Source organism: Nelumbo nucifera, chromosome 7, assembly GCF_055504915.1.
Source record: "Nelumbo nucifera cultivar China Antique chromosome 7, China Antique-T2T, whole genome shotgun sequence".
Classification (NCBI taxonomy): Eukaryota; Viridiplantae; Streptophyta; class Magnoliopsida; order Proteales; family Nelumbonaceae; genus Nelumbo; species Nelumbo nucifera.
This window is the reverse complement of record NC_142655.1, coordinates 39,487,651-39,502,421: the sequence shown is the minus strand read 5'-3', so window position 1 is coordinate 39,502,421 and position 14,771 is coordinate 39,487,651. Positions and strand designations below refer to the sequence as shown.

The following is a 14,771-nucleotide window of genomic DNA, read 5'->3' as shown; positions in this document are numbered from 1 at the left end:
CATCCAATGATCTTAAAGACACCATGGCAATGATGTGCATTCAGCCATGGTGTGCGAAAGAACCACTATCGATTTAACATGGGCCAACTGCTTATGGCCCATGTACATAGCACATCACACATCATACATCACATGCATGAAAAATAACACAATTGATCCAATCAATCTTAATCATCTATAAAACCCTAAATTAGTTAGGTCAAATCAGTATCAACCCATTAGAGCCCGTAACATTATCATATAACATTATCTAGGTATATGGGTTGATGCAAAAGGCAGTTTGGCCCATATAGTTGAATTAGGGCTAATGTAGTTTTTGTTGGACAGTTTTTGTATGCCCTTAGCTTCAATCAATTCTGATGTACTTTTGATATTTAATGTAAATAAATAAAGTACATGTTTGATTCATGTTGTGTGGTATACTTCTGTGTAAGACCCTAAAACTAGACACTTAATGAGACTTGTGTTGGTTCTAAATGTTCACAGCCGTTGGATAAGTCTGGGGAGATTTATCCTACTAAGGCTGACACTGGTGTGCTGCCAACTGTTGGGGTGGCTTGTCTGAGCCGCCAGGGTGAGACCCAAGGCACACGCAGTGTAGGATTACTTGAACCCTTGAACCAGACCAGAATTCCAGTGTTGCCCTAGACCTTGGAGATTGATGAGCAAAACTGGAAAGTTACACTTGACCCCTAGACCCGATTATGGTACTGCACCTAGTGTTGGATTGGGCTGTCTTTGATATGCCAATCAGTGAGATCCTTAGCGGGGGTCAAAACCTAGGTATGTTGGGACAGTTTGAGAATTCATTTGAGTGGGTGATCATAGTGACGGGATCAGCCCCTTTGTCGGAAAAAGGTAATGATCGGGGATGCACTCTCTCTGATAGAAACCAAACTGCTGACAGTTGATTTAAATCGTTGAAATTTTGTTTTGCAAAATTTATATATATATGATATATAGATATGTATGGTTTCAAAATGTTTGCAAATGGTTTTAATTCCCGGGATCCATATGAGTAGAGAGTGCAGCACTGTTCCTTGCAGCTGAGGGAGAGGTCCTCTCTTGTCGGGCAGTGCTTGATCATTATGGGTTGAGAGGTTAAGTGTAAGGCTATTTGGAACAATACTTGATGGGCTAATCTTGCACCTGCCCACAGTCCCTAGGTTTTTATAAGATGGCTTGGCCCAGGGACCACTTAGTGTAAGTGTTGGGCCCATAGGGTCCATGTGATGGACTCAAGGGGTTCATTGGGCTCTCTAGTGAATTCGGCTAGGCCTTGTAACAGAGGCTGGGCCGAACCCATGTGGCTGGTGTGTAGATCAATGTTTGGGTCCCACGCCATACAAAGAAGCCCAACTGGGCAGCAGTTTGGAAGACTTTTGAGCACTTGATTCTTATTGGGCCTAAAGCCCATTTCAAACTAGGATGATTTGATCAGTCATTAACAGGGGGTGGATCTGAGATTAAGATGAGCCCAAAAGCTTATCTAATCTGCAGATGAGATTAAGAAGAGTCCTAATCCAAATACAGATTTGGATAAGGGCAACTCCTAATATGATTAGGAGTTTTTCTTAATCATTAAGCAATTAGAGGAAACCCTAATTCGAATTACAAGAATTCGAACCCTAGGGATTTCGCAGAACACTCTACAGTTTTGAGATAGGATCTCAGAAACCCTAGAGAAGAAAAAGCAGTTCGCCATCTTCTTCTCTAGCCTTCTCCTTCAGTAGCCGCCACCATCTACTGCAGTTCGATTTCTCTGTGAGAGAAAGATCAAGAAAGAGTTCTTGATATCAGTCTTTACTGAAAGGCTGATTCAGTTCGGTGCTCATTGTTTCCAAAGGATTCTTGTGAAGGATTCAGTGTGTAGGACGCACTCTGCTGGTTCTGTTCCATAGTTGTCGTGTCATCTTCAGCAGGAGCAGATCTTGGTGTCTTCTTTGGGCGTGAACACCAACTTTGGGAGATATTATTTCTCTGGATCAGGTATAATCACTCCCTTCTCCTTTGGTTCAGATCTGGTTTGGTTCTGGTTCAAGTAGGATCATTGAATCTTGATTCTAAAATCAGGGAATGCGATTCCCAATTGGAAGGTAGGTAGGAAAATTTTGAAATTCGTCCACCCATTCCGCAACAGTTTTGGCATCCATACGATGGATTCTACCATCCCTTTCAGTTTTAACTTAATTAAACTGGGTTTTACTAGTTGGGCCGAATTGCACCTTGTAATGGGCCATAAAACCCCTGGTCCAAATCAGTATTTGGGGTTGAGAACAGACCCCTTACTAAACCACAGGTTCGGTCCAACCAATTTGGACCAAACTTGGGTCAAAGCGGCCAACAGTTTAGCGTCCATTGCAAGAACAATTCAAGAATATGATCTGAAAAATAATTATGGCTGATAAAAGACAATCAACAATCAGTCTTAACAGTGGGTTGTTCGTGTGGTTGCAAACCTACAAGAAAGAGGTTAGTCACAGTTTGCAGATTTGTTTTCTGCAAATCGTAGATTGTAGATCTTCTATCTGCGCAAATGTCTTCTTCTCCTCCACGTGAACCAACACTTCTTCCAATGAAAAAAATAGAAAAAACCTAATTTCTCTATTAATTTACATCAGAATAAATCCTATACATTTCGTCTAAAAAATATATATTTATAGACCGAATTGGATAGAAGGATACAACAGGATGTGCAAATTCTTGGCGTCAATAAAAGATTTTGATCTCCACCATACGAACAACCCATAATTCAAGAAATAAATATAGAACATTTCTATAATTATGGTAGATAAATAAAAAATTAAATTTCAGATCATTCACCCATAGCTGAGAACCGAATTCTCAGAGAAAACCCTAATCTGCGTAAATCGGGTAGAACCGATTCTGCCTATTTGCGCAGGTTCAAATCAGGTCTGATTTTGGTTCAAGAATGTGAACTTGGCTCTGATACCACTATAGGGATGGGATCATCGTATGGATGGCCGAACCTTGCAGGAAGGTTGGGCGAAATTTCAAAAATTTTCTCTCTTTCATCTAATACTCGTATTCCCCAATTTAGAAAATTGCATTTTCAAGGTTCATTCTTGAAACAAAACTGGACCAGATCTGAAACCAAAAGAGGGAGAGGAAAATACCTGATACGGAATTAAAAGAAACTCCCAATATAGGTGTTCACGCCCAAAGATGATACCAAATCCGCCTCCATTGAAGATGACACAGCGTATGTTGAGGCAGGATCAACAAGAATGGTTCTTCAGCAAGAACCTAGGATTCTTCACCAAGACTTGAATAGGGTGGTGTGAGCACGACTATAATTGTTTCTTCACCAAGAAACAATATCAAAAACATTTCTTGATCACTCCAGTAGGTGGAGATCGAACTAGGTTGGCGTCAAGAACTGAGGGAGAGAAAAAAACTACAGAGAGAATTGTTGTTCCTTCTGTAGAATTCACCCCCTATTTCTAATCCTATCACTATCAGCTTCCTAATTTGATTAGGAATGAGATTTCCTAATCTAACTCTTGTATTTAGATCTAGACTCTCAAGTTGATAAGACTTATCTTATCCAACTACTAATCCCAGTCAGATTATAAACCCATAATGATCCATTTTAATTAAACCATTTAAAGCAAGTTCAAAATGGGCTTTAGGCCCATTAAGTCATATTGCTTACTTAACCCATTATGTCCTGCCTAGTTTGGTTCTCTTTGTATGGCGTGGGACCCTAGCATTGATCTACACATTAGCCACATGGGTTCAGTCCAACCTTTGTTATAAGGCCTTGATATGGCTCATTGTGACACTAGCAAGTGCACTAGCCGTTCAAGTAGTAAAGTAGTGAATAAAGTATCGTTCCCACGAGGATTTAGGAAACAATTACCAATACTAAATTGGGCACCTCTTATCTGATCAACAATAAATCAAAACTTTATTCAAGAGCTAAAAATCATAAACTAAAATTTATCTAAATTATTGGCCTAATTGCCTTCAATTCAAATTAGAAGAGTAAGCAGTTAATGTCAATCTCAGAATTCAGCAATCAATCAAATTGAACCATTCGAATAGATCATAATTGAGCCTTGGTTTGGTGAAACCCCAAGGTCATGAACAGGCTCTCTCAAGCGCATGTTCATCCTATGCATGAGTGACGGTTCTTCTATCTCTAGCAAGAATCTAATCCCCATGCATGCATTTCATCAAACACTTCTAAGGCATCAACTCAAATCTGAATTGATCACCAACTGAATTGTGCAAGTTATCTCTAACCTTGCATCAAATTCAGTTCTTGAATAGTAGATCTGAATTCCTACAGTCTTTCTCAAGCACTCTAAGAATTCCAAGCTTAGATCTATTCAACCAATCTGAAAAATTGCATATCTGAATTCTCTTTCAAGCAATTCAGATATTGCAATTGAGTTTTGAAAGTTTAATTGGCTAAATTGATCTACAATTAACCCTTATTCAAAAAACTTCAAGAACAATTCACACCCATTCAAATGAATCAAAAAAAAATTGATTGCTAATCTAAAATTTTACAAACTTACTTATATCAGGAAAGAATGGAAGAGTGAGAAAGAAAAAGATTACAACAAGGAAGCTGAATTTGAATCAAAGGAAATGAAACTAGAATGGAATTATTACAATAGATCTCTGAATCAAAAACCCCCAATTTCGAACTCACCTTCTCTTCTTGCTAACTTGACTTGAACTCCTTCAGCCCTTCTTCTTCTCCTCCTTGCGCCTAGCCCTTCTTCTCTTCTCTTCTCTTCAAAGTGTTCGAACCTCTAGGAGTGGGAGAGTCTTAATCGCCAGCAATTGAACACCTCTCCCCCCTCCAGAGGCCTCCTTATATAGATTTTCAAGGGGGCTCTTGCCCCTTCTTGAAGCCTCTAGAATGGGGTGTATTACACCCCCTTCTTGAACTTTCTAGAGTTCTCTCTTTAAAGCCTTCTAAGGGTAGCCGCCCCTAGCTCTTTGGGCTGCACTTAGGCTCCCTCTTAGCACATAGCTACACTCTAGACTGCTCTTTTACACTGAGAATGGGCCTTCTCTGCTGGGCCGAATTTTACTCTTTGCTAGGCTTTATTTTTGCCTTCTTTTTCTTGGATTAATTACCCCTGAAATCTTTTCTTAGCATTAAGCTGAGTTAGGGCAAAATTAAATAAAACCAACATAATAATTCATGTAAAGTCCTCATAAATTAAAGATAAATTGTATGTTCATCAGGCCTAGCCAAATCCACTAGAGATCACAGTAAATCCTTGAGTCCATCACCATGGGCTCTTAATGGACCCAATATTTACACTAAATGGTCCTTGGGTCGAGGCATCTTGTAAAGGCCCAAGGACTGTGGGTAGATGCAAGATTAGCCCATCGGGTATTACCCTCAATGGTCTTACACTTAACCTCTTAGCCCATAATGATCAAACACTGCCCGACAAGAGATGACCTCTCCCTCGGCTGCAAGGTACAGTGTCGCACTCTCTACTCACATGGATCCCGGGAATTAAAACCTTTTGCAAACATTTTGTGAAACCATATCATATAAGTATATCTCTATATAAATATATTTTGCAAAACAAATTTCAAATACATTTAAAATCCACTACCGGTAGTTTAGGTTTCCATCATAGAGAATGCATTCCCCGATCATTCACTTTGTTCGACAAAGGGGCTGATCCTGTCACTATGATCACTCACTCAGGTGAATTCTCGGACTACCCCAACATACCTAGGTTTTGACCTAGTAAAGGATCTCATTGATTGGCATATCAAAGACAGCCCAATCCGACACCTAGTGTAGTACCATAGTCTAGTCTAGGGGTCAGGTGTAACATTCCAGTTTTCTCCATCTATCTCCAAGGTCTAGGGAAATATTGAAATTTGGTCCGATTCAAGATTTCAAGAAAAACCACAGTGCATGTACCTCAGGTCTCACCCTGGCAGATGAGACATGTTAGACAGTTTTGTATGCCCTTAGCTTCAATTAGAATGATGTACTTTATGAGTTTATTGTAAATGAATAAAGATACATATTTGATTCATGTTCCCTTGGTATGTTTCTGTGTAATACCCTTAAACTGGACACTTAATGAGACTCGTGTTAGTTTAGAATGTTCACAGCCAGTGGGTCGGTCTGGGGAGACCTATCCTGACAAGGCTGACACTGTAGTGCCACCAAGTCGGTTGGGATGGCTTGTCTCAGCTGCTAGGGTGAGACCCTAGGCACATACAGTGTAGGATTAATTGAATCTTTGAACTAGACCAGATTTCCAGTATTGCCCTGGACCTTGGAGATTGATGGGCAAAACTGGAAAGTTACACCCGACCCCTAGACTCGATTATGATACTACACTAGGTGTCGGATTGGGCTGTCTTTGATGTACCAATCAGTGAGATCCTTAGCGGGGTCAAAACCTGGGTATGTTGGGACAGTCCGATAATTCATCTGAGTGGGTGATCATAGTGACAGGATCAGCCCCTTTGTCAGACAAAGGTAATGATCGGGGATGCACTCTCACTGATGGAAACCAAGACTGTCGGCAGCCGATTTCAACCGTTGAGATTTGTTTTGCAAAATATATTTTATATAAGATATAAAAGTATATATGTATGGTTTCTAAATTGTTTGCAAGAAGGTTTTAATTCCCGGGATCCATATAAGTGGAGAGTGCAACACTGTTCCTTGCAGCCGAGGGAGAGGTCCTCTCTTGTCGGGCAGTGTATGATCATTATGGGCTGAGAGGTTAAGTGTAAGACCATTGAGGATAATGCCTGATGGGCTAATCTTGCATCTGCCCACAGTCCCTGGGTGTTACAAGGTGGCTTGGCCCAGGGACCACTTAGTGTAAGTGTTGGGCCCATAGAGCTCATCTGATGGGTTTCAGGGGGTACACTGTCTTCAGCAGTGCATTCGGCCAGGCCTTGTAACAAAGGCTGGGCTGAACCCATGTGGCTGATGTGTAGATCAATGCTTGGGTCCCACGCCATACAAGGAAGCCCAACTGGGCAGCAATTTGGAAGGTTTTTTGAGTACATAACCTTAATGGGCCTTAAGCCCATTTCGAACTGGGCTGATTTGATCAGTCATTTAAAGGGGGCGAATTCTGAAGTGGGTCAGCTAAAAGGATTGGGCTTAGACCCTATCCACTCAGAGAGTCCAAGATCTAAATAAGATTTAGATCTGGAAACCTCCTAATTAGATTAGGAGACAACTGATCTGATTTGCAGATAAGATAAGGATTATCCCTTATCACTAAGGGACTTCTAACCCAAATATGATTTGGATTAGCAACTCCTAATCTGATTAGGAGCTGATCCCTTTGAGATTATAAAAGGGGAAGGGGGCAGCAGCCTTTTACATCATCAACAGCATTCTTCTCTTAAAGAAAGAGAGATTGAGAGATTTCCTGTATACTGTGAATTCTCTCCTGCCGCCACCTTCCTGCCATTGCCATTCCTTCAGTTCGATCTCTAGTTCTTGGGAGCAATCAAGATTGGATCTTGATTTCAATCTTTTGTGAAAAGATTGGTTGGAGCTGTACTCAAGTCGTCCAGTTGATCCTTACGAAGGATCAAGTTCTTTTGAAGAACGTTGCTGATTCTGCTCCACCCTGCACTGCGCCATCTTCAGTGGGAGCAGATTTTGGATCCTTCCTTGGGCGTGAACACCTCCATTGGGAGATAGTATTTCTCCGTATCAGGTATAATCCTCTCCCACTCCTTTTGGTTCAGATCTGGTTCAGTTTATGGTTCAAGATTGATCCATGAAAATATGATTTTCTAAATGGGGAATACGATTCCCAGTTGAAGGGAGAGATAAAATTTTTGAAATTCGCCCCTTATTCCGCAATCTTTGGGCGTCCATAGTGTCAAGCCACCCCAACCAACTTGGCAGCACATTAGCGTCAACCTTGGCAGGATAAATCTCCCCAAATTTATCCAATGGCTGTGAAGATTATAAACTAACACAAGTCTCATAAGTGTCCAATTTAAGGGTATTACATAGAAACACACCATAGTAACATGAATCAATTGTGCACTTTATTCATTTACAATAAATGACAATAAGTACATTAATCTGATTGGTGCTAAGGGAATACATTGTCTAACAGTCCGACCAAGTAGTTGAGAGAGCAATGCTAATCTGAGCAGAGTAATACCAGGGGTGTTGGAAAGTCAAAAGTCAGATATCTTATCTTGAGTGGGAGTTACCTTTTTATAGCTGAAGATCTGTGTCCTGGTCGGATGAGGCTTTCGAGGTTGTTGGGATGAGGTTGTCTGTCGAGGTCTTCGGGATAAGGCCTGATCCCTAGCGGAGCTGTCCTCCTTAGTTGATCAGTTGATCTACCATTGCCGCTAATGCTCCTTGTCGTCCATGCCAAGTCGTCGACAACAACCACATCTTAGACAAAAACGACCACAATGTGGGCATCGATCTTTGCTGAAAAGCTACTAATAATACTAAACTTTGTGAAGAATGTTGCAACAGCAAAGGTTTCTCCAACTTGTTTGTTCACCATTTTGCCTGTGCAAAGATATTAGCACTAAACTTTGTGAAGGAAAGTTGTAGTAGCAAGATTTCTCAACTTCGGTTGCCATTTTGGCTCTTCAAAGAATACATAGAAGAGAAATATAGAACAAGGCAATGATGAGAGTTAGGGACTTTCGATCTTGGGTTTAGAGTTGGATTTTCAAATGAGAAAGGAGATTTCTTGGAGAGTTTGTTGATATTTTGGGGAAGGGGATTTGTTGGAGGATGCCCTAGATTTTTGAATGGGAGAGAAGATTTGTTGGAATGTGTGTAGGCTAGAATGGTTTTACCTTTATACCCTTAAACTATTAAAGAAACATAGATACAATGGGGTTATGCATGTAAATTTTTATAATATATTAACATATGTAATTACAATCAGTTCGAATATATATCAGATCGAATCAAATCAAATTTGAATTCGATCCGATTAAATAACTAGTATGAAAATTAAATTGAAATTCGACTATTTATTTGATTCGAATATTCGAATTCGATTCGTTTAAGTCAAATCTCGAATTCGGAATCAAATTTCCGGATACTATTTACATGCTAGTTGTAAGGAGACTGAATCTGCTCCTTACACAGGGTGGCGCCTCACATCGACCTCACACGCACATCCTACCATGCATTGGGAACATCTCCCGTACTTATAAGTTATTATTCAGGGGAGAAGTTCCCAATGCACGGTGGATGTGCCTGTGAGGCGCCCATGTGTGAGGAGCAGATCCCGTTCCAGTTGTAAGTATATTTTTTTGGGCTGTTTCCTTCGGCCTCTTTTGATAGCTTTTATGGGGAGCGCCTTAAAACATCTACCAGCTAAACAGGCACGAGCACGCGGCAGAGATAGGGAGTCGTGTAGAAGTGACCGCACTCACGATGACTCACGAGTCATTAACAATCGATAATGGGCCATGGCTTGTAGCGGCGAAGTCTAGAGCCTACGCCTCGTCCTCGGTTCCTCGCTTCTCTCAAGTCATATATATGTCAGTATTTGGATATTGGCTCCAAGTGTTTGTCAAAATACCTGAAACACATAACTATAGAACTTTACAGGAAATTCTTTAGGATTTCTTGATCCTCGAGCGAAAAGAAAACGCCATGAAATCATTGAAATATGGAGCGGGGAAGAATAAGGGAGTGAGCAATCACATGCTTACTCTCCATCAACGTCTCCTTCACGCTCTCAACCTTGGAATCAAGTAATTATCTCTTGAACCTTTGTGTTCTTTACAGTTCCTTTTCTCTGAATTTTTTTTCTTCTTTTGCTTCAGAAATCTGTTGACTATATAATACGGAGTTTGTTGTGACTGATTATATGTCTCTAGTCTTTGTTCTTAATTTTATGGTAGAACAATCTTGGTGCTAAATTGGACAAAGGACAAACTCCAGGCACTCCAGAAACTTCTCCAGGGGCTGGCGACCTCTATTAGGATATACAAGAGGCTAAACAAACCCTGAGCACCAGTCCCAATAAAGCCCAATAACCCTAACCTCGGGTATGGAAAATTCTGGCCTTCTCCTGACTTTTTTTGGCATATGCACTAGGAAGCATTTAAGGCAGCAAAGAGGATTTCAATCTTCTCCAACGAAAAGCCTGGTGACATGAACAGAAGGGATTAGCACCTTCAAACACCCATCTACTTTACTGATCCTAGGTATACATGGGTTTACCATCATACCATGCAGAGAAAAGAAAAAAAAACTCTAATTTCATACCAAATTGATGTTTTCACATCAAATAATCCAAATAAAAATTGATATAAGTGATGAAATCAAGAGAGAGTTGCAGCAAAGTAGAGAGAGAAGAAAAAAGAAGAGGAAGATTGGCAAATGAACATCCAACCATTGGTTTCTATTTGAGGTCCCATAAACGTTTTATAATAATTTCTCTAAGTTCCCTCTTAACTCTTATCTCTTAAGAGGAATCTTACAATTTTAAGAGGAAAATGGGTGTTTGTTTCCCCTTATCTCTTATCTCTTAAACATACAACCTTTTGTTTTCCAATGATACCCCCAAAATTCAAACAAAAATTCTCCTATATGAGGTTAAAATGGATACTTGACAATTTTTAGAATTCAGAATTCAGAATTTAGGATTTAGAACAACATTCTCTTCTTTCATAGTTCAGAGGAAAGAAAAGTTCACTAATACCAATATACCTCTTAATGTAATTATTGCACTTTTAGATGTCAGGCGTTAGAGCAAACAAACAGGGCCTAACTGAAAAATTACAATTACAATTCTGCCTTTAATAAGTTGAGTGGGACAAAAATTAAATAACTAAAGAAATAACGAGGCCCAGCCCGATAAGAAATAGACAATGTGTAAGGGCATGGACACGCCCAACGCTATTGGTTTACCAAGGTGCCCTGTCCTGGATATGGGAAACCCTTGCCTAGGTTCTGAAAAAACCTGCTAAGCTACCTCCTTAGCATTCAGCATATGTTAATATAAATAGAAAGACAAGTCTCAAGATGGTGACACGTGGTGGACTGCGTGTGAGACCAGGAAAAGCATGTTGTTCAGTACTTGACCTCCCCCATGTCCTTGTCCGTACCCATTTGTGCTGAGCTGGCATAACTAACTGATCTGCTTTCTGACAAAAGAAGCCTTGCATCACAAATGATCTGCATGACAACCTTTTTTATATAAAGGGGTGACAGAACACCCCATGGGAGACATTTAGACATTCATCAGTTCCATCGACCTTGTTCTCCTCATCTCGGTGTACACCATCTTCCTCTTCAAGAAACTGTAACTTTCCAGTCTGCAACTTCCTTTCAGTTTTCTCGCAGAACTTCCTGATTCCACTGCTTTCCCCTCCAGAGTTCCAGAGACCTCCATTCCTTGCTCCCAGCAGCCCTAGGTCCCATCACAATGGTGTTCTTGTTCCAACTTTCAGAAATCCAACCACTGCCTCACCACCGTTTAAGGCAATTAAACAACATTTTAGTTTCATCTATCAACATACATGAATCCTATTTCACCAGAATCAATGAACCATAATCCTGTGATTCTAGGATTCTGATTAAACTGAACTACTGTTAGGAGTTAATTTAGTGAACCATAAGTTAAGCCCCATTATTGTGCATGGCATGATCTGTATGATATCTCAGAAGATCAGGACATTCTGGTTCAAGATCTATTCTTCTTTGTGTACCTTTCTCTATAAAACCCAGACAGCTTATGCTTGATTACATTAAGGAGGCGTTCTTTTTTTGGATTTTGAGAGGGGGGAAAGCTGGTCAATGGGATTTTGGTTTCCACTGACCAAGAATCCCATGTTCATTTTTCAGATTAATGTGGGGACCAGGGAAGGTTTATTTTCCAAGGTACCACTTACTCAGGTAAGTGATACCCATCTCCTAGGTGGATAAATAACTTTCCCACCTAGGAGGAAAGTTGCTAACACTTGAATGGGATGAAAATGTCCCTTTTAATAATGCATTTTTATGACTAAAATGGTCATTACCTTATTTATCTGAGAAATAAAAGAGCATGGGTAAATGCACTTACCCAGGTAAGTGTTTCCCTGGAAAAACTTACCTAGATAATTGCATTAACCCGTGTAAGTAACTTACTGAAAAGCGAACAAGGCCTAAGTTGAAGAGGTTGCCTTTAGCCTTTGTATATGTATGTATGTTTGTGCAATTGCTCTTTGGTTTTGTCATCAATGTATTTTCCTTTTCTGGTTTATTGTTCTTAATCTTATTTTTTTTTATAATGTAGTACTTCAGGTCAATATACTGGTTACTTTTTAAGCATGTGGATCTGGGTACATGAAGCCTGTTTCACCATATCCAGTGAATCATATTCTCAAGATTCAATGATTCTAATTAAACTGAATTACAGTAAAGAGGTAATTTAGTAAACTATAACTATTGAGTCCCATATTGTGCATGAGCTGTACGATATCTTCAAAGAATAAGACATTCTGGATCAAGATCTATTCTTCTTTGTATACCTTTATGGATAGGCTCTGTAAAACCCAGACAGCCTGTACTCAACCACATTAAGTTGAAGAGGTTGCCTTTAACCTATGTGTAACGTGTGTGTTTGTACAATTGCTTGTGGGTTTTGGTTTTATCTCAATATATTTCCCTTTGCTGGTTTCTTAATCTTATTTTAAATTGCTAGGTGTTGGTATGTTTTTGTTAGAGAAAGTAGATTGAGATGGTTTAGTCACGTGCATAGAAGACCATCTACAGAACTTGTTAGAAAAAGTGATCTGTTACAAGTTGAATGGGTTAGAAGAGCTAGGGACAGACTGAAAAGGACTTGGATGGGAAGTACTAAGAAATGATTTAAGCACCTATAATTTAACAATGGATGTGGCATTGAACAGAATGGAATGGGGAAACAGGATTCATATAGCCGACCACATATAGATGGGACAAGGCTTAAATGATGATGATGAGGTGGGGTAAGTGTTGGTTGACTTCTAAACTTGAGTGTAGGGTCATTCATCAGCTTTGGATAATACATCTATAATCCCACTTTTTGTTTAATATAATTTGTCTTGCATTGACAGATTTTCTAGTAAAGATGGAAGGAAATGGCTCTGCCTAGATATTGAGATACAGAGACTGGCTATTCGCTCAATCTCTGCCTTCATTGATTGTATTTCTATAGAAACATCACAACATCCACTAGTAAAGGTACTTCATTGTATCCACAGAGAATCACTGAAAATAAATAAATGGCAGGTTTGATCACATTGATCATACTAAATATTAATTTGTATGGGCAAAGCTTAATGGTTTCTGGTGCTTCAGATTTTCTTCTTTGCATGGAAATGCAATTTTTATTTGTATTTTGTTAGAATTAGCTGGCAGGGGCATACTTGTCTTTTTATAGTTGTTATTTCTTTTTGATAGACTTTCTTTAGTTGTTATTTTCTCTTATATATCTGTTTTACTTATCAAGGGGCATTGTTGTTTAGTAAATGTTAATACATATTGGGTTGACATTAAGGAGAGTTTGGTTCGACTTCTCCTTGTTTGTTTACCCTTCTTATTTTTTTTATCTTTTCTTTTCACTTTATTTCACTTTTCTGAAGTTGGCACGTGGTGTTAGAGCAATAAAATCAACTGTAATTGTTCACGTCTCTCTTCTTTGTGCCCTAGGAATATTCTCTATTCTTTGTAGGAAGGAATGGACTCAAGAGGACTGATCACTCCTTTGGAAAAGAGGCTTTAATACCTCAGGTTGTAGTGTTTTGTGAGTTGGTGGTGGTTTTCTTAGGTCCTTTTTCTATGGTGTCTCGATTTGTGTGGTGAGTGATGCTCAATGTGTGGTGATTTTGTGGTGGTTTGTGGTGTGGTGACATCTTGTGGTAAGTATGTGATGTTTCCCTAGTGTTAAGTAGAAGTATGGTGATTCTTGGTGTTTGTTTTTTTTTTTTTCTAAGAGAAAAGAGTGCAACAATAGGTGTATACCAGCTGTTTGAAAGTTTGCGTAAGTGATAAACCAGTAATTTTTTCTCACACTCATGGCTTCATCAAGTGGTAACACTAAACCTACTGTAGTTATGCTAGTAGAACTCTGAAACCGACATAAAAGAATTACTCTCATATGGAGCAACAGTGTTTAGTGTTAGTTTTCGCTACACAGAAGTTCAGACACTACATCTTAGGCCAGAAAGTGAAGTTGATCGCAAGAAGCGATCCAATTAAATACTTCATAGACATACCCCCCACTCTTAGGGAGACTTGTAAAATGGATGATGCAGTTAAATAAGTACAACATTGAGTACACCTAGCCAAAGGCAATCAAATGCCAAGCTGTTGTAGACCTCCAAGCTGCCTTTCCAACCAACGACAATTTTCCCATCTTTGAAAAGGTACTCGGAGAACATTCATAAAAAAAAAATGTACTCGGAGAACTCCCCATCATAGCAGTAGTAGAAGATGGAGAATAGACCTTGACATTCGACGGGAGTAGCACAAACTCCTCCGTAGGAGACGGAGTTACATTGACTTCACTTGCCGAAGATACTTCAACTTATTCATTTAAATTACAGTTCCCCTGCTCACATAACATTGCCAAGTATGAGGAGCCATCTTCTTTACCTGTACACTAGTAATCGGAACTGTGACCACAACAGCAAGAGGGACCAGAACTACTGACTGCACCGGCTCCGTATCTGCTTTCTCCCCAACCTCAGACGAAGGATCTGGGAGATCCTAGGCATCACCCTCAACAGATTGCTCCTGTGCCTAGGGCGCGGGG

The 14,771-nt window shown here is 39.8% G+C and overlaps 1 protein-coding gene across 6 annotated transcripts in view; it reads left to right on the top strand.

Annotated features, from left to right (window-relative positions):
• Positions 1 to 9,345: 9,345 nt before the first annotated feature.
• LOC104589885 (BTB/POZ domain-containing protein) overlaps positions 9,346 to 14,771 on the top strand; it is a 44,050-nt gene continuing 38,624 nt past the window's right edge. The window contains exons 1-3 of one of the 6 annotated variants that reach the window (XM_088892076.1): positions 9,722 to 9,738; positions 12,886 to 12,963; positions 13,072 to 13,198. In XM_088892076.1, coding sequence (XP_088748202.1) covers positions 12,929 to 12,963; positions 13,072 to 13,198 — 162 coding nt within the window. In that variant the 5' untranslated portion in view covers positions 9,722 to 9,738; positions 12,886 to 12,928. Of the gene's footprint in view, positions 9,739 to 9,898; positions 10,036 to 12,269; positions 12,400 to 12,885; positions 12,964 to 13,071; positions 13,199 to 14,771 lie in introns of those variants that run through there. The other 5 variants (XM_088892077.1, XM_010248338.3, XM_010248339.3 and 2 more) reach the window with 5 other exon arrangements.